Source organism: Ovis canadensis, chromosome 14 (genome assembly GCF_042477335.2).
Source record: "Ovis canadensis isolate MfBH-ARS-UI-01 breed Bighorn chromosome 14, ARS-UI_OviCan_v2, whole genome shotgun sequence".
In the NCBI taxonomy this organism is placed as follows: Eukaryota; Metazoa; Chordata; class Mammalia; order Artiodactyla; family Bovidae; genus Ovis; species Ovis canadensis.
The window spans coordinates 62,805,715-62,829,652 of record NC_091258.1 but is presented as its reverse complement, the minus strand read 5'-3'; the positions used below and the strand labels follow the sequence as shown (position 1 = coordinate 62,829,652).

Below are 23,938 nucleotides of genomic sequence, written 5' to 3'. Positions count from 1 at the left end.
CCGACTCATTGGAAAAGACCCTGATGCTGGGAAAGACTGAAGGCAGAAGAGGGTGACAGAGGATGAGATGGTTGGATCGCATCCCGGATTCAATGGACATGAGCTTGGGCACACTCTGGGAGATGCTGAGGGACAGGGAAGCCTGGCGTGCTGCTGTCCATGGGGTCATGAAGAGCTGGATACAACTTGGAGACTGAACAACAGAGAGAAAAAGTTGCTAAGGAGCTATGCGGAGTCATCTTGGCACAGAGCGGGGAAAACCTGACTGAGAATGATCGCAGAGGAGAACAGAGCCAAAGGATGGAAAGACATTCCGGATGAGTATCTGAGCCCTGGATCCAGCCATGCCTGAAGCCAGAGTGCAAGCCATTTCCCCTTTTTCACTTAAACTGCGAGAGACAGGCGTCCCTGAATCTACAGCCAGGGACCTGATGGGGTACTGCATCTCTCTCACCCTTTCCCTAGGGGTCCCCAAGCCCTCTAAGACTGCAACCAAAGCACTGGCAGTGAGAACTTTATTAAGGAAGGGTGACTCTGGCTCCAGACAAAGGAGGTGGTGTGGGGTCTTGTAACAGTAGGAGGCCCTGGCCCTCAACCCAGGGCTCTGACAGAAAGCGAGGGAGGCACCCGAGTTCCCCAGGACCTGGATATCCCAAGGCACCATGGCAGCTGTGTTCAGAAGGAAGTTTCATTGAGCTTCTTCTTGGGGGGTGCGAGGGGAGCTCCGAGACCCGAGGAGGGCCGGGGGGCTGGTGTTGGTGGCCGCCGGGGCTCCGGTCCACTCCGCACCAGTTCCTGGCAGCGCTCCACAAAGCTGCCTCCCCCGCGGCGCCGGGCCTCGGCCTGTGGGGGGCTTGGGCTCCCCCAACGGCTGGACAGGGAGGTGTTGCTGAAGGCTGGGTGGAGACTGAGGGGGTGACGAGGGTCAATGAAGGGCATCAGAGTGGAGCTGGGCCCCCTCCCCTAAGGCCACCACGTTCCGCCCTCTCCCGCGCTGGCCATGCCCACCTGGTAAGAGAGGTCCGGGGTGAAGGGCTGGGGAGAGAGCCCCTGGAGGAAGCCAGCGGAGCTAGGTCACACTGCTCCAGCTGTTCCATCAGCTCTTCCTCGGTCAGGCCCCCTGCTGGTGGGCAAGGAAGCAGGGTCAGGGGCAAGACAGGCCAAGGAACAAAGGTCATGTGCAAAGACTGAGGTCAGGATAGGAAAAAAAGGTGCAGAGGTCAAGGAACAAGGGTCAGAAGCTAAGAGACACAGCTTAGAAAGCAAGGGCAAGGGGGCTTCCCTGGTGGCTCAGAATCCGCCTGCCAATGCAGGAGACACAGGTTCAATCCGTTTTGGGACGATCCCACCTGCCATGGAGCAACTAAGCCCCTGCACCACAACTATTCAGCCTGTGCCCTAGAACCCGGGAGGCTCAACAGCTGGAACCAGTGAACCCTAGCGCCTGTGCTCTGCAACAAGAGAAGCCACCGCGATGAGAAGCCCAAGCACCGCAGCTGGAGAGCAGCCCCTGCTCATCTAGAGAAAGCCTGCTCGAAGCAACAAAGACCCAGCACAGCCGAAACTAACTAACTAACTAAAATTACATTTAAAAAGCAAGGGTAAGGAGGGGTTGAGGGTAAGGGTCAGAGGGTCAGGGCTTGGAGAGGGCAGGCATGGCGAAGGAGGTTGTGGAGAGGGGTTCAGTGTAAGACTGTGGTGGGAGTACCAGGGGCCTGGCCGAGGCCGTCCATGGCGGTAGTCAGGTCCCACATAGCCAGGCTGCCGTTGGCCTGGCCGGTGAGCAGGTAGCGCCGGGGCCGCGAGCCAAGCCTCCGGGAGCCCTCACACTCCAGCACCGTGAAGGCGGTGGTGGGTGAGCCGTCCACGGAGCGCACGGAGCACACCCTGAGAGGGGAGGGCGCAGGGGTACCTTGGTCACACCAGAGCCTGACCTGCTCCCTCTTCTCGTCCTTTACCCTTCCCAGGCCTCTGTCCCCACCATTATGACTTCCCTTCCTGCCTCTCCGATAAGCACCCAAGCTTCTCCGTCGCTCCCAGACTTTGGGTTCCAGCCCTGCGGGTCCAGTGGCCTCCTGGAAGTCCCCAGCCCCACACACCCATCATGGGGCCTAAATGGGACTCTCCCCAGACCTGTTGCCCCCCCTGCTCCTGATTCAGGAGAACGGTGCTCCCTCACTTGCCAGCGTTACCCATGGTGGGTCCACTCAGCCTCCTGCCTCTCTCCCTGGGCCCCTTCACCTCTCCCCATCTGGCCCTGGTCAAGCCCTACCCTCTCCAGCCAGCCATCTGTCCCAGCCTCCTCTCTTCCAACCTCCAGTCCATCCCCCTGAGCACAGCCTTGGCTCCCAGAACATGCACGACAGTCTTGTTTGTTCCATACGATCGGCAAGGCTCCGCCCTGCTGCAGCCTCAACGCTCACCTCCAGCTCTGTGCTCCAGCCCCCAGAGACCACAAGCACGTCTCTGGTTACCTCTTTGGCCATTCCAGCCTTGGCACATGCTGCCCATTCAGCCAGGCACACCTGTCCCCTTCCTCCTTTCTTCTCTTTGCCCCTATTTATCCTCAAGGTCTTTGTTCAGAGGCCCCTCTTCAAGAGACCCCTGTTCCCAGGCTGACGCAAGCACCGCCTCTGGGTTCCCATGGTTTCCCATCCTTCCCCCATCCCAGCCCTCACCGCCACCAGCCCCCATCCAGGCCACAACTACACAGGTACCTGGGGTTGTTCCAGCTTCACTCCCATTCACACCTGTCACACCTTTGATACCCCCAGGCCCTACACCTAGGACCAGGCTTGCGCTCCTTCCCAGCCTCAGCTCCTGTGATGCCCCCTTGGCTGAGATGCCCTTCTGACCTCTGTGACCTGGCTGACATCCTGCCTCTGCACTGACCACCCTCCGTTTGACAGGATGGTCCTCACCGCTGACCAGTAGATGAAAGACGCACGAACAGCTGGCTGGCACTTGGCACCACCTTCTGAATGAACACTTGCTGGTCATCTCGCTCACCGTAGGGGCCTGGGCCAGGTAGAGGGGGGCTGTCAGGGCCAGCTGGGGTCTCTGGGACCTCCAGACCCTAAGACTCTGCCCCTTTCCCCACAGTTGAATCTCCCAACCCAGGACTAGGTCTCCATCCCCAGGATGCTGGAGCTGGGCAAGGTCAGAGAGGGTCGAGGGTCAGCAATAGTCAGTGGAGTTCAGGCACATCAGGGGGAGTGTCCTGGATCGGCAGGGATCAGTGGGGGTAACAGAATCCAAGTGGGGCAGCTGGGAGTAAGTGGCGGTCAGGAGGGGTCAGGTGGTGGTCGGTGGAGGTCAACTCCATCAATTGGGTGGGTCAAGAGAGGCCTTCAGGGGTGAGGAAAGGGATCAGCGGAGGTGGGTGGAGGTCACGCAGGGTCTGCGGGGGTGGGGGCCCGGGGCTAGGAGGCACCAATGTCATTGCCAGCACTGCAGCCGCCGTGTCCGTCGGCCGACTCCAACGCCAGGATCTTGAACGAAGCGAGCGGGGTGGAGCCGGGCTGGGTGGAAATCATGCCGCGGAAGCGAGTCACGGACCATGTCCGCACGTGGTTGCTGTCGGCACAAACTGGGGAGCCAGAGGGCAGCAGCAGGTCAGGCCTGGCAGGGGAATGGCCACTGCCTGACCTTCCTGAGCCCCGAGATGATCTCCTTTCCAAGGTGTTGGGATCCCAGCCCCTCTGAATTCTTCCCTTTCTTCATCCTCTCTTCCCCAGAATTCTAGAGTTACCAATCCTGTTGGCTCTGCCTCCAAGTCATTCCAGAGGCTGATCTTGCCTTTCCCTGCCCACTGACCCCAACCCGCCCCCAGCCCAGTCCTGTCTGCCTCATCTTCTGCCTGGACCACTGGAACAGCTTCCTCCCTGGCCTTCCTGCCCGCTAGTCTGTCCCCATGTGCACTCAGAGGGACCCTGTGAGCACCTGCATCAGGCCACAGCCCTCCTCTGCTGGGAGCCCTCCTGCGGTGCCATCTCACTCAGGCTTAAGGACCAAGTCTTCTGCAGGGGTTACAAGATCCCCCTGACCTACCCCATCACCTCCCACCCTCGTCCTCACCCACTCTACTCTGGGCTTCCTTAGGTATGTCAATCGTCCTCACGTCTGAGTCTTCGCAGTGCCTGTTCCCTTTGCCGGGAATGCTTATCCCTGTTGATCTGCGCTGCTCATTTCTGTTCAAAGCGCTTCATCAGGAAGGAATTCCCGAACCACGCACTCTCATGACCCTGGTGCTCTCTAGTCTCTCACACAGCCTTGTTTTTATTCACGGCCCCCATCACTGTCAGTGATTTATATTTGTATTGATTTATCATCTGATGCCCCAACTAGGGGGCTTCCCTGGTGGCTTAGAGGGTAAAGCATCTGCCTGCAATGCGGGAGACCTGGGTTTGATCCCTGGGTCAGGAAGATCCCCTGGAGAAGGAAATGGCAACCCACTCCAGTACTCTTGCCTGTCAGCTCCACAGGGTAGGGACTTGGCCTGTCTTGCTTATCACAGTATCCCGTACCTGGCAATGGTGAAATTGATGAATTCTCCCCTCTCCTGGCAATTCACTCTCCCCCAGACTGCTCTCCTTCACGGAATTCTCTGGAGGCCACTCCCCACACCACGTCCCTCCCCAGTGGAGACCCTCATCCGCCTGGCCTCATGCTCCCAGCGGAGCCATCCCTCTTGCAGGGAGAAAGAGGCCCGGGGCAGCGGGATGAGACTCACCTGAGATGAGGTGCTTCTCTGAGAGCATGATCTTGGTGACAGGGCTGCGGTGCACGGTGAAGGTCTGGAAGAGCTGAGGCCCCGAGCCCACCGTCTCGGGGTGCTGCACGATGACCCGCACGCCCCCTGAGCTGGTCCCGTAGGCGATCTCAATCCAGTTTCCACTGTCACCTGGCGAGGAGCCGGGGAGGAAGAGAGGGATGGGGTCACAGACAGACAGAAACTGGGGCAGGGAGAAAGAGTCAGCAAGGAACAGACACAGAGTCAGAAAGTAAAAGGGAGGGGAGAGAACAAGGCAATGGAAGAGAGAGGGATGGAGGAGACAAAGAGAACCAGAGACAGAGATGAAGACACAGAGACAGAGCTAAGAGGAGTCGGGGAAGAGAGAGAAAAACAGAGAAAGTGGTAGAAAAGCAGAAACAGGGAGGGTTATAGAAACAGAGACTGACAGAGAGAAAGACAGAATTTGAGAAAAACAGGAAAACACGGAAAGGGACATACAGACAGATAGCAGCGACAATTCCCTGGCAATTCAGTGGTTAGGACTCAGCACTTTCACTACCGTGGCCAGGGTTCCATCCTTGGTCAGGGAACTAAGATCCTACAAGCTGCATGGTGGGGAAAAAAGTTTTTAAAAAGGCAGCAAGACAAGAAAATGCAACCCTGTATGCCTGAGGGACTCCTCCCCCATTGTCAGCTTTCCACAGGGGAAAAGGTATGTTGTAATGTCACACACTTAATGGACCGTCATAAGGAATGTGGGTAAAAGGTGGTTTTAATATTTTGTGCATGAGTTAAAAGCAATGAATTCAGGTGATGCGTAGCAACATGGATAGACATTTAATTTAAGGCAGGATAAGTGAAGTGAATGGCACCCCACTCCAGTACTTCCACATCCATGGAAAACCCCATGGATGGAGGAGCCTGGTGGGCTGCAGTCCATGAGGTCGCTAAGAGTCAGACAAGACTGAGCGACTTTGCTTTCACTTTTTACTTTCATGCACTGGAGAAGGAAATGGAAACCCACTCCAGTGTTCTTGCCTGGAGAATCCCAGGGACCGGGGAGCCTGCTGGGCTGCCGGCTATGGGGTCGTATAGAGTCGGACATGACTGAAGCGACTTAGCAAAGTGAAGTGAAAATCATTCAGTCATGTCCAACTCTTTGCGACCACATGGACTATACAGTCCATGGAATTCTCCAGGCCAGAATACTGGAGTGGGTAGCCTTTCCCTTCTCTAGGGGATCTTCCCAATCCAGGGATCGAACCCAGGTCTCCTGCATTGCAGGTGGATTCTTTACCAGCTGAGCCACAAGGGAAGCTTAGGCAGGATGGATCAAAGTAAAGTATATAAACTGAGATATATACTCAATACTGTTTATACAAATTCAAAAACACATCCATAATACGCATTTTTTAAGGGCACATACAAATGAAAAGATAAATATTAAACATGCATGACAGAACAGTGCCATGTGGTGAGGAGAAAAGGAGTAAGTCAGTGAAATAAGAAAAATGTCCTTGGGAATTCCCTGGCAGTCCAGTGGTTGCCGCTCTGCATCCTCCCTGCCAAGGACCTGGGTTTGATCCCTGGTGGGGAATTAAGATCCCACAAGTTGTGAGGCATGGCCAAAAATAAATAAATAAAGTTTAGAAAGAAAGAAAGAAAGGGGATTTGTGCAATGACAGGCTATGAAGTTAAATGTCATTAGTTTACTCCTGCTAGAAAAAATGTACTGTGACCTCTACCTCACACCGCACACCAAAGTTAATCTGAAATAGAACAGAGACCTATGTGTAAAAGCAAAATATGCAAAGCTTCTAGAAGAAAATATAGGAAAAAAGTCTTTGCAACTTGCAGGTAGGGAAAGACATCTCAAGCTCCAGAAAGCACTAACCATAAAATAAAATTAATCACTATGCAAAGTGAAAAAAGCCAGACACAAAAAGCCATAGACTGTATGATTTCCTTTACATGAAACATCTAGAACAGGCAAATCCATAGAGACAGAAGGTGGGTTAGAGGTGCCTGGGGCAGTCAGGAGTGGGGACAGGCGTGACTGCCAACGAGCGTGGGGTTTCTCTTTCAGTGCTGAGAACGTTCTGGAGTTAGATAGTGGTGATGGTGGCATAGCTTTGTGAATCTGCTAAAAACCACTGAACTGTGGACTTTATGGGATGGAGATTGTATCTCAATAAAAACAAATAAAAAATTAATCTATTTCTCTGCATTTGCGATCAAGAAAACAAAACACAAAGACTGTTCCAAGTTGGAGAACTCAGCTTCACCCCGTGTAAGACACACATCCTCTTTTTGTTTGTTTTTATTTCAGAATTTTTTTTTTTTGATGGGGGCAGTATAGTTTGGCCACACCCTGAGGCTAATGGGATTTTAGTTCTCTGACCAGGACTCGAATCCAGACCCTCTGCAGTGAGAGCACGGAGTCCTAACAACTGGAGGGCTAGGGAATTCTCAAGTCACACATCCTCTTTGTTTTAGTTGCGTGCAAGCATCATGCCCTAATCACAGAGATGGGAAAGAAACACAAAGAAGAGCTACAAGAGGTCAGCTTTGCCCTTGGTGGAGAAGCCTGCCAAGGCTAGCACCTAGCGCAGTGCTTACATATAAGTGGTGCTTAGTAACTGTGGAATGACTGGAATGAGTCGAATGTGTCTCCCTCTCAATGTATCTCACTGGCCCATGCTACGCAAGTGTCAAGGGGTGGGGAGACTGCCATGGGCTGGGGCTGGGGCTGGCTGCTCCTGGCAGAGGGGCAAGGCTGAGCCATAGCTTACTGGTCTTGGGGGTGAGGTAGACGCTCAGGGCTGTGACCCCGTCCTCCGCCGGATCCCGGTAGAGCTCGCTGACCAGGAGGTCGTTGTCCTTCATGCGCAGGGGGAATTTCTGCACATCTGGGGGCGGCGGGGGTGGGCGGGGCACGGAGGATAAGCGGGTTGGTTCAAGGTAGCCCAGCCTTTCCCCTCCTCTCCCACCTCCGAGGGGAGACTCTTGGATAGCTGGGGTGCTGGCCGCTGCTCACCCACATAGTAGATGGAGCCGTTGTTGCAGCCCAGGAGCAGGAAAGAGCCGGCAGCGTCGTAACTGGTGATGGGTTGCACCTCCTGGACCTGCGGGCGGGGAGGGCTGTGGCCAGGGTGGCCCTCGCTGCGGCGCCCCTTGCGGCGGGCCTTCGCCTCTCCGCTCCAGCGCCACCCACAAGGCAGGGTTTCTAGGCTCACTCCTCCCAGCCTTGCCTGGCCCAGGTCTGCATCCCTGACGTCTGTCTCTGAACGACTCTTGCTGGGCGCTATTAGTCTCTCCTTGACTTTGTCCTTCTGATATCCCAACACTTCTTTTTTTTTTTTTGGTCAGGCCATGCAGCTTGCAGGATCGTAGTTCCACAACCAGGGATTGAACTTGGACCAGAGCACTGAAAGCGCACAGTCCTAACCACTGGACCGCCAGGGAATTCCCTGACATTTCTTTTTTTCATTTGGTTGTTTTCTCTTTTATTTATTATCCCTGACATTTCTTTATTCATCTCCATCTATCTCTCTGTGGTCCCTTCATCTATCTCTCTGAGGTCCCTTCATCTAACACAATCATTTAGTCCCAGTCTCTCTCCATCCACCCTCTTTCTCGCTGTCTGTCTTGCCTCTGACTTCCTGTTTCTATTTATTTCTCTCCATTTCTGTTTTTTTATCTCTTCTTTCTTTGCTTGTCCATCTCTCTTACCCGAACTCACCCTTTAGAAAACAACGCTGTAGGTGTATATATATGTTGAACACACACATATTTTACATGCTGGACAGAGCTTGGGGTGAGTGCAAAGAGAATGACAGACGTTTGCACATATGTCTTGGTTTCAGCCTCCTACACCATCTCCCCTTACCTGCTTGGCCACCCCAGTGCCTGAAGATCCCTCTCTTCCTTCCAAAGCCACCACCCATCCTTCATGTCAGCTCAGCAGCCCCTCTTCCAGGAAAGCCTCCCAGATCCTCATTAGGCCTTTATCACACCCCACCTCACCCTGACACTGCATCTGGCCCACTACCAGATTCTTTGGTTCTTTCCTGGTCAGGTGGGCCAGAAAGGAACCCCTCCTTGGGTCTGGCTTGCCTAGACGACTGGGAAAGAGGCAGCCAGGCTGGCCAGCTCCCTGACCTGCCAGTGCTTGGTGACAGCGTTCCACACGCCAATACGCCCTGTGTGGCTTGTGGCGATGAGCTGGTTCCCAACGAAGAACAAGGCTTCCACAGGCACCCCCAGGTGGAAGACTCCTGCAGAGGGTGAGAAGGGCTCGGCCAGGACCCCCTCTCACAGTGGGAGAAGTGGGGTGGCAGGGAGAACTCCGAGGGCCAGAGGATTCAATTCAGTCTTAGAGTCTTTACAGACTAGAGGATTCCAGCAGGAATTACAGAGGATTACGATGAGCTAGATTCCTGCTGGGGTGTGGGACTCTAACGGGGTGTGGAATTCAGCTGAGATTTTCAACAAAGGCAAAAAACTCTACGGGTGGCAGAGGATTCTCACGAGGATTAAGATTGGTCAGGGAACAGATTAGTCTCAGGAGTCAGATTTCTTCTAATGGGAACAGATTCTAACAGGTTTGGGGATTCTACTGGCATGGAGAATTCGACCAAAGCAAAGAGATCTAACAGGGCCGTGAATTCTGACAGAGGAGAGAACTGTAGTGGGTGGATTTTTCTACCAGACCAAGGAATGCTAATGGGATACAGAATTTCAAAGGGTTGGCACATCGTAACAACACAAAGTCTTACAGGTATGAGAATTGTGTAGGGTGGCTGTTTTAACAAACCACAGGTTGGAGCAGAATTATAAAGGGTGAAGGGGTTCTAGAAAAAGCCTGGGGCCATACCTATCTCAGAGAGAAAGTGAAAGTGTTAGTTGCTCAGTTGTGCCCAACTCTTGGGGATCCCACAGACTATAGCCAGCCAAATTCTCCAGGCAACAATACTGGAGTGGGTTGCCTTTCCCTTCTTTGGGGGATCTTCCCAACCCAAGGATCAAATCCGGGTCTCCTGCACTGCAGGCAGATTCTTTACCGCTGAGCCACCAGGGAAGCCCAGGCTCTCTCTCTTACCTATCTCAGAGCCACCGCCTTCTGGCTGCAGAGCCCACAGCAGGATCTCGCTGCCTGTGGCTACTGCCACCATCTTGTCATGCTCTCCCAAGGCCCCACCAAGCACCCGGGCTGTGAGTGCCAGGCGCTCAATGGGCCAGTCCAGGCGGGGACTGGAGAATACCAGCTGCCAGCCGGAGGCTTCCTTCAGCCTGGAGGAATGGGGGACATCACCAACCTTCACCCTGAGCATCCCCTACCCACATCAACAGGGCTCAAGCCCTCCTCCCACCACCCTCCCTGAGCACCTATAGCAGACAAGAAACTGGGTATAGGCCACGGCAATCCAGTTGTGGTGTCCACACACCAGGCGCACCATCCCCGGCTCCTCGGGTAGCCCTTAGGGGGAAAGGCAGGGATCAGGGCAGGGTCACAGGGCCCACTGGCTACCCCGATCTCCCATGAGACAGAAATGTACCTGATGGGGAGGGAGGGGATTTCTCATCCAGCATTCGGCCCAGCAGCCCTGCATTGCCCAGGTTGGGGGGCATCGTGTTGCTCCGTCGGACAGGGGCTGGGCGGCCCCCTGCTTGCTGGGGCCCCACCAGGCTGTGCCGGTTGCGCCGCTTCACCGGGAACACTATGGCAGAAAGAAGGGGCAGAGCAACATCATTGTAATAACCGTAAAAACTGTCACAGAGTAAACACTTAAAACATGCCAGATACTGATTTTCCCACACAGGTAGCATCGTCTCCTAGAGAAAAGATTTTTGGTGGTGCAGAGACATGGCATTAAGTGACACTGAATCACAGTGAGCTGTTCCCTTATCAGGTCCTTTGAGCCCATCACAAAGAATCAGTTTGGGGCTGCGATGATAATGATACCCCTTCAATATTTGTTAATCTTTCCTTTTAAGAAATGGAAGCCTGTTCCCTTGGCAGGCAACAGCATCTACCCAGAGTTTACTTACACTGTTATGTTTAAGGATTATTTCACATCCACTTATTTATGGCATAAAAAGCAGTGATATAAAGCTTCTATTTAAAATAATAATAAAAAAATACAGGAACAAACTAAGAGAACAGTAGGTCTTCATACTTGGCAAACTTCATGAAGGTGACAGGTACTGACTGAAGTTAGGGAAATAAAGTCATAAACTGAACTCCCCAACTCTGTACCTTCTACCAATCAGCAAAGCATAGTAGACTATAGTTCCCAGTAACCACTGGGGCATATTTTTCATGACCAGTGGACTGGCTGCTCCTTGGGGATTACAGTCAATAACTCTCCTTTAATATTTCTCCCCTCCATGCAAAGGACACCAGTTCTCCCTAAGACTCTCTACAAGGAAATCAAAACTGGACTACAACTTCCATCAGGCTCCAAGGCAAGCTTGAGCCTCAAGGGGACTAGATTGGCCCATTGCCTCACTGGAAATGCAGTTTCCTACTTCCTCTCCAAGCATTAGTCAAAGCATCTGATGTAGAACTACAACTACCATAGTGTCTCAGGGATCGCAGCTGAGGCAGGCAAGGGCTGCAGCCTTATGGGAAATGTAGTCTTTAACCCCCCCACCCTCCATTCCCACCCTGTATTCCTTAGTAGTTCCCACCTGGTGGAGGCAGGTAACCAGTAAAGAGGACGTTTCCACAAGAAGATCGATCCAACTCTTCAAGAAGCTGCAGACGACGAACTGAGGCAGAAGGACTCACACAGGCTGGGACTTGGAGAAGGCTGAGGCAGAACCTTTTCCCCTCCCCTATCTCCTTCTCCACAGAATACCACCACTCCCCTGAGACTCAGGACACCAAATCCAGTGCCCTCAGCTCTAACCCACCTTCTTTCAGAAGTGAGAAGAAAGAGAGGGTATCATTAGAGGGCTAGTTTTCTATGAGGATGCTAAGGGGGTGGGCCCACTTACCCAGAGGAGTCAGCCCATAGAACTGGGCTTCATGGAGGAGACTGGAACCGTGGACACCCCTGGGTAGTAGAATTGACTAGGTGTCAGGGTCTGGGGAGTGGGAGTGGGCAGAGAATTCTGAGGACCAAGATTCTGAAACTGCACAGAGAATCTCAAGAGGTAGCAAATGTTGATGGTATCAAGATTCTAAAGAAGAAATGATCTGGGTGGTGAAAACGTGTGTGTGTTGTGTGTGTGTGTGTGTGTGTGTGTGTGTTGGGGAGGGATATTCTAAAGAACTTAAGTGAACATTCTGAGGGGAAGAAGAGACTTCTCAAGGGGTAAAGACGTGGGGGACTCCCCATTATCTTCTATGCCCACCTAGGGTCCAACTCTTTGGTGCGCAGGAAGTTGAGGATGGGAGCGAAGACGGTGGGGTCCCTGTCGATGAAGATCTGCGGGCAAGGGAGGCAGAGAATAGATGGGGTCAAGAGCGGGGCTGAGTGGGGCTCCTGTCCCTCCTCCTACCAGCCGCCCCGTTTCAGCTCTCGCTCTACTCACGGCTCCGGTCTCATCTTTCAGTGTCGAGATGCGTCCGCTCAGAAGACTGCAGGGAGGGGACGCAGAGGTGTCACGGGCCGGAGTGTGTGTGACGGGGAGATGAGGTCTCCCCATACCCAACCCTTCCGTCCCCAACTCTAAACTCACTTCCCCAATCACCTGGAGAAGAAGGAGTCTGGGATCCAGGTGAGAGTCTGGCGAGAGGTACTGAATCTGTGCGGGGACGGTGAGCGGACGCGAGACGATGGAGGATGAAGAATGCGGCCCCCAGTCTCAGCACCGGGTAAGCTTCCCTCCCTCCCCCAGCATCCATCCAGGCTCCCGCGCCTTCAGCAGGGGGCGGAGCAATCCTTGATGGACAGAATTCCCCCCGCGGGAGAGGCGGGTATTCCCAGCCGGGTCCCCGGCCCCGAGAGTAATGACTCAAGAAACTCTTACACTCACCTCTTGCCTCCCACATTCAGATGAATCACCTCTCCGGGAGGCCCTCGACCCGGGACCCCGTCGACTGCAGGGGCCGCGGCCGCCATGGCCCCCCGGCTAGGCGGCCGGCCTGCACCCTCTTCCGGGTGTGCATCCCGCCCCCGCCCCCACCGCGTGCTCATTGGGCTTCAGACTCCCAGAGCAGCTGGCGATTGGGCAAAACGCTCGCCCATCGCGATTCTCTTCTCCGCCTCCTTAAAGGGTCCCGCCTTTCCTGTCCTGGACGGGGCGGACCGAGCGGCTCCTTTGGGGAAGTTTAGTTACCACGGATAGCAGACCGTTCCTCATCCCTCTGGGATTCCCAATTTAGGAGTGGCATCTAGGTGCTTAATCGGGAACACGAGTTTAGACCTCGAAACTAGTCCACACCAAGAGGGACATCTAAATGTCCTCCGTAAAACAGTTTCTTCCTGTCGCTCCACCCAATCCTCCTGGGCGCAGCCCATGAAACGCGAAGAAACAAGCATAGACCGTCAAAGCCAAAAGATTTATTATAGGTACATAAAGTGTGCGCCTGCCACACCTCTCCTCACCCCTGGACCCCAGCGGCTTCTCCAGGTGGCCATGGGGGCTGCCCACAACCCAGTTCCCCCGCTCCCCAGGGAGGTGCTCCAGCCAGAAGCATGCAGGGGGGAGGGCTTCCCCTCGCCCCTCCCCTCACGATGTCGTATTTACAACTGGAGGGGGGAGGAGAGAGGAAGACAGTTTTGAGCTTTGACGCCCCTCCCATTAAAAGCCTTCGCGGATGCGGGGCGGGGGAGGAGGAGGTCGACGTTTTGCAAAAATAAACTAAGGAATTACCGCATGGCTCTGAGACAGCGGAGTGCGGAGGCTAGGGCCCCTTTCACGCCTCCTTCCCAGACAGAGATCAAGGCAGCATTGGAAGTGAGGTAAAGGCGGGGAGGGGGCGTCCCCTCCCCACCCCCTAGCACCCTGGATGGTCCAGGGGACCTCACCAGCGCCCCCATGCCCGTCCCTAGGGCGGAGGGGGGGGACGGGAATTATCGCCCCTACCACCCCAGCTTCGTGGGGCAGGGGGCTTGGCTCAGCTGGCCCCTTACCCGTCCCCCGCCCCCCCAAGCTCAGTTATTGCATAAAAATAATAGAGCCCCAGCACCTGGGGTGGGGGTGGCGAGCGGGAAGGGGCCGAGATATGGCTATAGGGGCAGCAATCCCCCCACCACTTCTTGGGGTGCAGGAGAAGTCCCCTCCTTTCCAGTGCCAGTTCTGGCGCGTCCTCAGTGTTGGTGGGACTAGGGGCTCCCGCCCCTGCGGAAGAGAAAGTGTCTTTGTGCCCACGGTGCAGGGAGGAGGGTCGAGAAGGTGGGAAGTCACTTCCGGCGCCCGCTGGCCCTGCGCTCCCCTGCCTCCCGCTTGGGGTTGCCCTCGTCTGTGGACGACGTGGTGGGTTGTGTCTGGCCCCAGCGGGCGATTTCGGCGTGTTCACCAACCGAGGCGGCCACAGCCTCCAGCCAGCCGTTCATCTCCTCCTAGAGAGAGAAATAGGGCACATAGTTGATATTTGGAAGAGAGGAAACTGAGTAATATATGAGTCTGGAATCTGACTGCCCACTCTGAACCTCAGCTTCCTCATCTATTAAACGGGGTAATAATAAAAATAACAACAACGATGATGATGATGTAAATAGTTACTTAGTTACTTAGTACCTATTTTGTGCCTAGCTCTTCCTTAGTGGCTCAGACAGTAAAGAATCCCTCTGCAATGCAGGAGACCTGGGTTCGATCCCTTGGGTTGGGAAGATCCCCTGGAGAAGGGAATGGCAACCCACTCCAATATTCTTGCCTGGAGAATTTCATAGACAGAACAGCCTGGCAGGGGGCAGTCAGTCCATGGGGTCACAAAAGAGTCAGATACCACGGAGTGACTAACACACACACACTGTTCTAAGCACTTCTATGGATCAACTCACTTAATCCAATGCAATTGGATTATATCTAACTCCCACTACAGAGATAAACAAGAAACAATAATATCAGCAGACACTGTATTTTCCCAGCTCAGTAAGTATTCTACTTGTATCAACTTATTTAATTCTCACAATAACCCTATGATGGAAAACTATTTTTACTTACATTTTAAAGATAAGCAAAAGAGATTAAAGGCCTACTTCATAGCATCTTGGGAAGATGAATGGGTAGCAAGTGTTACTATTTTTAACATCTCTTCAAACCACCTCTGTGCCTGCTCTTCCTTTCCTTACCTTTCCCCTTAGCCCCAGTCCCAAGGTCCACTCACATTCCTCTCTCTCATCTACCTCCTTGACCCCTCCCCACAGGCCTGTCCTGGTCCAGCCTTGTGCTCTCCCACCTAGGTCCCTGCCTTGGCCACCTCCTGTGCTTCCCTCCTCCATTCTTGCCCTCTCCAATCCACCCTGCACACTGGTAGCCAAAGGGATCTTTCTTATGCAGCACTGTAACCTTCCCTTGCTCAAAACTCTTCCACGGATTCCTCATGCCCTTAGAATTGTTTTTTTGTCTTTCTGTTTTTGCAGCTTGTGGGATCTTAGCTCCCTAACCAGGGATTGAACCCCAGCCAGCCCTCAGCAGTGAAAGCAGAGTTCTAACCACTTGATGGCCAGGGAAGTCCCTCCCTAGTGTACTTAGAATAAATGCTAGCCTCCTCTGAATGACCCACAGTGTCCTTAGAGATCCAACCTCAGGGAACCTTTCTAAGAAATTTCTTCCTTGAACTGTCCTTCAGCACAGTTAACCCTTTGCAATTCTGTACCTCTGTTTCCTTGCACTTGCAGTTCATTGTTTTTTTATTTTTTTAAAGTTAATGTCCTCCTAACTTTTCAGTCTCATCTCAGAAGCCAAGGCAAAGAAGTTGGACTTTATCCTGGGGCCTCAGGCAGCCCTTCTGATCCTCCATCTCCCACAGTTTGGCTAGGAACTTCTGAACTCTCATTGCCATGGGCTTGCCCATTCAGCCCAGGTAACTCTGGCTTGCACTTTCCCTCTTCACAGCCCCATCACTCAGGGCCAGGAGCCAGCCAGCCAGCCAGGTGGTTCCTGAGGTTGGAATAGGGAGAGAAAGGAACGGATCTCACCTCATCTTTAGCCTGGAGCAAAAACTCACTGCCGTCCTGGGTCCTGTGGGAGAGGACACAAGACTTGGGGGCTCCAGGACCAGGGGCCCAGCCCACCCATCCACCCATCTACCGACTATCCTCCAGGGGAACACGGTATTGTTGGGAGGGGAAAGCTGGGTCTGGAAACCTCCCGCCCGCCCATTGAGGGGGCTCACTGGAGCTTGAAGACATGCTTCTTTTTCTTGTAGTCACTAGCCACCTCGCTGGTGGCCTTGTGCAGGCTGAGCAGTGGCTCCCCGCCGTGTGTGCCCCCGGATGCCGGGCCCTTGGCGTCCTTGTAGAAACCCAGCTCCCCCTTGCTGAGCACGCAGTACAGGCTCACCCATGACCTGGGGCGATGAGATGGGGCTCAAGGCAGAGTCGAAGCACTCTGCCTGGGTTTTCTTCATTGATACCCTTCGGGGGCTGAATATGCCTGAGCCTTCCTCTCTCTGGGCCTTTGCCCTAGTTGAGCCACGCGCCGGGAGTACTCCTCCTTATGGCAGTTGTGAAGCTGAGAGGAGTGTCTCTGTCTCTGGGAACCAAGCCTTTGCCCAGACTGGCCCCTGCTGGAACTGCTCTTCCTTATCCCCTCCCACACTGAAATTCCTGAAGGCAACACTTAGGCTGTCTCCTCCACAAGCCTTTGCTTGGGCATGTTCCTTGTTACTCCTCCACCCCTGCTCACTCTCATCCCCAGAAGGGCTGATTTACTGGCCTACGCCTGAAAAGAGGAATTCTTATTTCCCCCAAAGCCCCAACCGAAGAGGAAGTCTCCCACAAGCAAAATATTCCTAAGGTGCCCCTTGGTCTCAGTACAAGGAGGAAAGGCTAACTCCAGACCCCACAGACAAAACCTCAATCTGTCCCGCCCAACTCATTCTGCTTGGTCAACTCTTCCCTTTTGGGTTCCACCTCTCGCTAGATTCTGACTCCCAGTTGGACAATCCCGATCTGGACTCCCAAGAGTAGGCCCCCCATCCGGAAGGAAACCTATATGAGGTGCCCCCCACTCCTCAGCTTCGGATCAGTCTCTCATCAGACCCTTCCGCAATCTGAAACGGAAATAAATTCACCCACCCTACTCTTTGGCTGAAGGACCTCTCCAGGCTCCACCTCACAGACCTTGAGAACCCTCTAGACTAGATCCCATATCTAGTTTGCTGTTAGCTCTAGTTTACTCCTGGGTTGGTTGATCTGAGACTTGAGTAGCAATAATGCCTTCTTCAGGTCTCGTCCCATCTAAGCTCCGCCGGCCCACCCATTGGACACATTAACTTGAAGCCCCGGTTCTCCGGTTCATTGCTTGACTCTTTGAAGTTAAGGCCCCCTTCTCAGGCCCCGCCTACCCCGCCACGGGTTGGGCGCCCAGAGTTTTGCCCCACCCCTTCTCCAGGTCCACCTATTCACTCATTGGACACTGAGCTTGGAACCCGCCTTCCAAAACCCCGCCCACACGCTCACCGGTTGGACGACTTGCGGTTAGCGTCGAGCTCGCGCTTGCGCAGCAGGAAGCCCTCGTGCTGCACTGTATGAGTGGGCGGTGGTGGAGGCGCGGGGGCGGAGCCGCCCTGGGCCGGGGCGGAGCGCGAGCGCCGGCTTCCCCCGCCCTCACCACCCTCTCGGGGACGAGGCCGCCGTCTCGGCTTGGGCCGGTCCCGAGCCCGCGGCCGGTCCGGCCGAGGTGTCCGCTCGGGCGGCTCAAGCCCGTTGGGCAGGCGGCCGGGGGGAAGTTCGCGAGGCTGAGGCAGCGAAGGCTGTGTGAAGGGAGGGGGAAGAGGGGTGCTGTCCATAGTGGGGCGTGGGGGGCCATCTGTCTGGGGGAACTCACGGGCCTGGGGGGTCCCATCTGTCTGCAGGGCTATCTGTCTTGGAGGCGAGTCTGGGAGGACCTCAGGGTTGGAGTGTCCCAACGCTTAAGGGCTCCCCGGATCTTGGGAGTGGGCCTGTCAGGACTCATGTTTGGAATCCCTCTAGATCTTGGGGGTATGGGGTCTGGTCCTATGGAGGTAGGGATACGGGCAGGTGGGTGTCCCACCTATCTGTAGGAGGAGGAATCTGGGGCTTTTTCTGTTTGTGTATAGTTGTCAGTAAGGGCTATTGAGACCCCTGCTGTGCTTAGAGGAAAGGGTCTAGGACAACTGTGGGAAGTCTGGAATCTGTGTGTGTGTGTGTGTGTGTGTGTGTGTGTGTGGTAGTAGGACTCTCAGGTCGGTGGCCTCATCTTTCTAAGGGAGAAAATTTCAGACTGTGGTAGGTGTCTCCGGGCCGCTGTCCATCCCAAGAATCTCTGCACAGTTCAGATAGGGGGCAGGGCTAGGCTCCTGTGTTTCTGGAATCCTAATTCCTGCTCTGAGAGGGGCCCCCATACCCCCACCCATGCCGAGGCTCAACTTACCCCAACAGGGAGCCCTGGGCCTGCCTCTTTCTCCTGCAGTTGCTCCACAATGTCAGCCAGGGTGGCCTTCCTGGGGGCAGGGGCGCAGAAAGATTCACTGGGACTGGGATGCCTTCTCCCAGAGACCAGCCTGGGTGGCCGGAGGAGCCTCCACATCTTAGCCTGAGAGGCCAGGTCCCCGTCCACTTCCGCAGCTGCCTGTCTTGGCTGTCTGCCTTACACACCACAGGTGCTCAGCACTGTCTGCGAAGTGGATGATGGAACCTCTCTGCCCTCTTGAGTTTTAAGCAACACAAAGACCAAAATGCAAACCAGTGCCCACACCGTTGCCTTTTCCACCCATCCCCTAAGCTTTCAGGCTCCCTGGATTTGCCCCCTCCCAGCCTCTGATCACTCTGCATCATACTCTCCAGTGACAAGTCTGTTTCTTCCCCTGGACTGAGCCACCTGAAAGCAGGGCTGGAGCTGGTTGGGTTGTTGCTCTCCCTAGCACACATCACACACAGAGTGGGCGCCCGACCAGTGTTCGTGAAATACAAAATTTTAAAGGGGTCTGGAAATCACTGTTACTGAAACGTCTTTGACCAAAGGCCTCTTTCTGGGGACACGGCTGATTGAAGTGATCCACATGACACATTCTCATTAATTCTGGATTCTGAAAGGTCTGGGTTCCAGTCTTGTTTCACCCAAACTGAGTGACCTGCCCTCTCTGAGCCTCAGTTGCTCCATCCATAAAATGTGTGATTACAGTCCCCAGTTTATAAGGTAGAGATGGTGATGAAGGATCTTAACTTCAATCAGAGAGGTGATGGTTCCATTGTTAGCCCAGTGGAGAAACTGAGATGCAGAGAGGATGAAATCCTTGCTCAGGGTCACCCAGGGGATTTGAAGCAGGGGTCAGGACCCGGTACCTGACAACCTGCACCTGAAGGAAGCCACTGCCACTGTGGGTTATTGAGCGCGACTCCTACCCTCTTTCAGCTTCTTTCCGTTTACACCCCTGTTCAATGGGTACCACGAATATATCTAGGGAGCTAAGCCAGTCTGAGCCTGGGAACCCTGGCCTCTGGGCCTGCGCGACTCCAGGAGCTCTCCTTGTCCCCCTTCCTTCACTCCCTAGAACTCACCCCTTGGCCAGGTCTCCTCTGATGGGCATCTCCTGTTCGCTGGACTCCTGCCGCTCCAGCCGCCGCTCCCGCCGCTCCCGCCGCCTCTCCATCTGCTCGTAGCGGCCCAGGGTAAGGCTGTGTGCCACCTCGTGCTCCGTTGACTCCTGCCGCTCTGGCCGCCGCCTCCGCGCAGTCTCCTCGGATTGATCAGCCGATTCCTGCCGCTCGGGCCGCCGCCTCCTGGGCAGCTCCTCCGCGCGATCAGCTGACTCCTGCCGCTCGGGCCGCGGCCTGACCTGCTCCGCTGCGACTACCGCAGGGGCCCCCGGGGTCTCAACGGCTTCCTCTGGTGCCGCCGGCTGGGCCATAGGCTCCACCCTCCCCGGGACCTCGGGCAGCCGGTCGATGCGCGGCTGGAGGCGCTCCGGCTTGAGCTCCTGCCGCACGTACCCCACCCGGGTCCGCACCTCAGCCGAGAGCGTGTCTGAGGCCCGGCGGGCCAGCGGCTCCAAGCCCCTCTCAGAGCCCCCTGGCCGCAGCAGGGGCGCGGCCTTGGCCGCCAGTTCCGTAGGGTCTCCAAAGAACTTGCGCCCCAGGAGGGGGGTGGGCGGCTGCTTGCTCTGTTCTGCCTTGAGTTTCTCAATCTGGGGACAGAGGGGCCAGGCTCCAGTGGAGGGGCATGGTGGAGGTGGGGGCTGGGAAGGTGGCTCTGGGTCGTCTGCCTCACCGCCCAGTTTATTGGTTCTTATCAGTGAAAAAGCGGGGTTGGCCAGAAGCTTAATTCCTATTTTCTCCAGCAAACACCTAGCGCTCATTTAATAACGGGTTAAATCATCACTTTCTGTAGGTGCCTTTCCATTCCCACCCATTGCCTCTTTCCTTCAGGATGTTGAGACTTTTTATTACAATGATCTCATCATTCTTCAAGTATCAGATCAGACTCCTCCCAGGCCAGGACAAGTGATTCTGGGCTCTCACGTTCCCCTGTGCTTCCCCCATCCTAGCCCTGGACTGTCACTGCTGACAGGTGGAAGTTTTTCCCCTCTCCCTTCAAAGCTCCCCTCGCCCCCAGGACTTGGAAACACAGTGATGGTCTGTCTCAGCCCTTATTCAACACAGTGTGGAGGCCGTGTATTGGCCCATGTGTTTGTCTCATATAGAGAGATGGATGTGGGGCTGTGGGGCGTGGGGTCTGGGGCAGGAAATGGGGTGCTGACCGTGGTCAGGCGCCGCAGAGAGCTGAACCTTTCTTCCCAGGCTGCAGCCGCTTTGCGGAAGGCCTCGTGCCGCCGGATAAGCTGTTCCACTTCGTCCACACTGCTGCCCAGCTCCCGGCTCTGCAAAAGCGGCTCCTGGGCCGTCAGCCAGGCATCGGCCACCACTGCCTCTTGGGCAAACTGGTGCACTTCCAGCACTGAGGAGAGACATTCAGGGGAAGGGTGCTGGGGGCACCCGGGGGCCCTACCTGGGGGCTGTTTTCTCTGGCCTTCCACACCCCCTCTGGCTTCCTCCATCCCAGCCCTGCCCACTGTGGGGTTTGCAGGAAGGTGAAGGGCTGGGCTATTTCTGAGGACACCAGCTTCTCCCCTAGGTGTTGGGAGTCAGTGCCAGGGCAGCCCCCTTGTCCACTCGCCCAGGCCTTCGTGTTTGCTGCTGGGGATGCGGGGGTATGCAAGCATGACTCTGTCACCCTCTGGGCATTTCCGGACATGCTGGGGCGTGATGTCCTTGTGCCCTTGAGCCCCGTGTGTCTGGGCCCACACTCACTCTGCTGCAGCCACTCCCAGTGGCGGTCCCACTTATCCGACACTTCCTCCTTCCTGGTCCCCAGCTTGTCCAACTGCGCCTGGATCTGGGAGTGGCAGGTGGTTGGGAGAGGCATCAGGGCTGGCCCCCCACCCCGATGGGCACAGAGGACAAAGGGGAACCCCCGGCCCCCCTCCCACCTCATCAGCCATGGCACTCTTGTTGAGCAGCAGAGAGCGCCCCAGCTCCTGGCAGGCTGTCAGCTCTGGCATCCGTGCCTCCAGTTCAGTCTTCAGGCCCTGGTGGTAGTTCATGAGCACCTCCACCGATGACACGTCCCTACAGTGGGTGGTGGGTAGGGATCTGAGCCACGGGCCACCTCCTTCAACCCAACCCATATACACTTCTTGTGATGAGCCCAGATCCCTCAGGCTGGCGCTGTCCCCGTCCACCTCCCACAACCAGGTTCTGAGGGGCCAACCTTCTTCACCGATTCAATGATTCCGACTTCTCCCAGAGTGCTAAAATGTCCCACTTCAGTGATTCTGAGAATTTCAAGATCCAATTTTTCTAATCCTCTAAAGCTCTACTTCTGAAGCTTCCACTAACCTATGATTCTAAGTCTGTGCTGTCCCAGAGGGTAAACACTAGACATGTGGCAGTCAAGCACTTGAAATGTGGCTACTTTGATTTGAGATGTGTTCAAGGGTCAAGCAGACACCATACTTTGAAGATTTAGTATAAAAAAAGAATGAAAAATAACTCAATAATTTTAATATTCACTTCATGCTGAAGTAATCATATTTGGAGTATCCTTGGTTAAGTAAAGGGCTTCCCAGGTTGGGCTAGTGGTAAAGAATCTGCCTGTTGATGCAGGAAACTTAAGAAACACGGGTGATCCCTGGGTTAGGAAGATCCCCTGGAGGAGGGCATGGCAACCCACTCCAGTATTCTTGCCTGGAGAATCCCATGGACAGAGGAGGCTGGCAGGCTACAGTCCATAGGATCATAAAGAGTCAGACATGACTGAAGCAACTTAGCACGCACGCACACACGAATGGGTTAAATAAAATGAATTATTAAAATGAATTTTCACTTGCTTCTTTTTACTTTTTCTAATGTGGTTACAAGAAAATCTTAAATTATATATGTGGCTCACATTTGTGGCCTGTGTTGTATAATTATTGGACAGTGCCATTCTAAACTATTATATGGCCAAAACAAATTCCAAATTTCTGAAGGTTCCATCAGTCATCAAGTATAGCCCAATAAGACTTAATATGTCCAGGGACTTTCCTGGCAGCCCAGTGGTTAAGATTCCACACTCTCACTGCTGAGGAACTGTGTTCAATCCCTGGTCAGGGAACTAGGATCCCAGAAGCCAAGCAGTGTGACCAAAAAAAAAAAAGATTTAATGTTGAATATGTTTAAATTTATTTAAATGTGAATAAATATATTTAAATAGGAATAAATTTATTTCTGATCACTTACATTGTAACAATTCCTACCTAAGACTTAGTATGCATAGAATAGTCTCCCTGATTCTCCCCTGTCTCCCGAACATACCCTCCCTGAAATTCTCCACCTCAGTAAATTCGCCCATCATTCATCTGTAACTCCTCTTTTTTTTCCCTCAGCTCAGGAACCTAATCCATCAGTCAAGACTGGACATTTGTAACTTTAAAACATACTCTGTGAAATGGGCTTCCCTGATGGTCCAGTGGTGAAGAATCTGCCTGCCAATGCAGGGGACACAGGTTCAATCCTCAGTCCAGGAAGATCTCACGTGCCTTGGGGCAAATAAGCCTGTGTGCTACAACTACTGAGCCAGAGTTCTAGAGCTTATGAGCTGCAGCTACAAAACCATGCGCCTAGAGCCCGTGCTCTGCAACGAGAGGAGCCTCTGCAACGAGAAGCCTGCACACTGCAGCTAGAGGGTAGCCCCTGCTCGCCACAACTAGAGAAAGCCTGCAGCAATGAAGACCCAGTGCAGCCATAAATAAATTTTAAAAAAATCTTTAAAAAATGTTTAAAAATATACTCCGTGAAATGATAGGAAATCTGGTATTTGTTTTAAAATAACTCAGCTTAGGGTGGAGGGGAGTACATACATGAAGACTGGCCGGGTATTCACTGTACACATGTGGGTTCTCTCTGTTACTGCTACTTCAGTGGAGAGTTGAAATTTTTTATAATAAAAAGATTTTTTTAAATCATTTTTTCCTAAAATTGGTCACTTCTTCCCATTTCTTCAGCCGTCACCCTGAGTCAAGCCAGCGTCACCTTGTGCCCTGGATGATGGCAGGAGCCTCCTGAGCAGCCTGCCTGCTTCTGCCCTGGCTCTCCACACTCTCTCATTTTCCACAAGCACCTGGATTTATCTTTCTCAAATATACATCATATCACATCACCCCCTCCTCCTGCTCTAAACTCTCCGGTGGCTCCCATTTCACTCCAAAAAAGGCAAACTTCTCACCACACCCAGCACTCAGTCATGTCTGATTCTTGGAGGCCCCATGGACTGCTGCCTGCCAGGCTCCTCTGCCCACGGAATTTTCCAGGCCAGAATACTGGAATGGGGTGCCATCTCCTACTCCAGAGATCTTCCTGGCCCAGGGATCCGGCTCATGTCTCCTGCATCTCTTGCACTGGCAGGTGGATTCTTTAACACTGCCACCATGTGGGAAGCCCTCACCATGCTGTTTCCCCTCTAACCTCATCTCCTACCACCTTCCACTCTCCCACTCACTCACTCTGTCCAGCCACAATGATCATCTAGCTTTTCTGCAAACATATCTAACCACAACCTACCTCAGGGCCTTTGCACTTGCTG

General features: G+C 54.1%; 2 protein-coding genes and 1 long non-coding RNA gene across 4 annotated transcripts in view; 1 reads left to right on the top strand and 2 right to left on the bottom strand.

Moving 5' to 3' along the window:
• Window positions 1–501: 501 nt before the first annotated feature.
• Window positions 502–13,183, bottom strand: SHKBP1 (SH3KBP1 binding protein 1). 2 transcript variants are annotated; one of them, XM_069550770.1, is made up of 18 exons: window positions 12,722–13,183; window positions 12,437–12,490; window positions 12,278–12,323; window positions 12,098–12,171; window positions 11,738–11,796; window positions 11,429–11,509; window positions 10,294–10,455; window positions 10,124–10,214; window positions 9,837–10,027; window positions 8,897–9,012; window positions 7,773–7,860; window positions 7,528–7,644; window positions 4,733–4,903; window positions 3,434–3,589; window positions 2,922–3,018; window positions 1,709–1,887; window positions 1,009–1,123; window positions 502–907 (listed from the first exon to the last, which is right to left on the bottom strand). In XM_069550770.1, exons 1-18 carry the CDS (start codon window positions 12,880–12,882, stop codon window positions 676–678), a joined length of 2,190 nt encoding a protein of 729 aa, XP_069406871.1. In that variant the 5' UTR covers window positions 12,883–13,183; the 3' UTR covers window positions 502–675. The 2 variants fall into 2 exon arrangements, with proteins under 2 accessions (XP_069406871.1, XP_069406872.1); XM_069550771.1 differs by having other exon boundaries at window positions 1,009–1,120; window positions 12,722–13,161.
• On the top strand, window positions 12,297–23,321 carry LOC138418870 (uncharacterized). Its single transcript, XR_011248753.1, has 2 exons — window positions 12,297–12,560; window positions 22,743–23,321. It is a non-coding gene; the product is annotated as an uncharacterized lncRNA (long non-coding RNA).
• Window positions 13,229–23,938, bottom strand: part of SPTBN4 (spectrin beta, non-erythrocytic 4) — a 75,610-nt gene continuing 64,900 nt past the window's right edge. The window contains exons 27-35 of the mRNA XM_069550768.1: window positions 21,306–21,444; window positions 21,127–21,211; window positions 20,577–20,773; window positions 19,378–20,003; window positions 18,251–18,320; window positions 17,317–17,609; window positions 16,029–16,202; window positions 15,832–15,874; window positions 13,229–14,250 (exon numbers count right to left, since the gene is read on the bottom strand). Coding sequence (XP_069406869.1) covers window positions 14,092–14,250; window positions 15,832–15,874; window positions 16,029–16,202; window positions 17,317–17,609; window positions 18,251–18,320; window positions 19,378–20,003; window positions 20,577–20,773; window positions 21,127–21,211; window positions 21,306–21,444 — 1,786 coding nt within the window. The 3' untranslated portion in view covers window positions 13,229–14,091. The remainder of the gene's footprint in view (window positions 14,251–15,831; window positions 15,875–16,028; window positions 16,203–17,316; window positions 17,610–18,250; window positions 18,321–19,377; window positions 20,004–20,576; window positions 20,774–21,126; window positions 21,212–21,305; window positions 21,445–23,938) is intronic.

Bases quoted from the DNA above. Each gene is read 5' to 3' on its own strand.
- SHKBP1 (XM_069550770.1), bottom strand. From the start codon at position 12,882: ATGAGCACGCGGTGGGGGCGGGGGCGGGATGCACACCCGGAAGAGGGT. The intron at 11,797-12,097 runs GTGGGCATAGAA...TCTACTACCCAG, and splicing joins ACCAAAGAGTTGGACCCTAG to GGGTGTCCACGGTTCCAGTC. The intron at 7,645-7,772 runs GTGAGCAGCGGC...CGCCGCCCCCAG, and splicing joins CGGCTCCATCTACTATGTGG to ATGTGCAGAAATTCCCCCTG.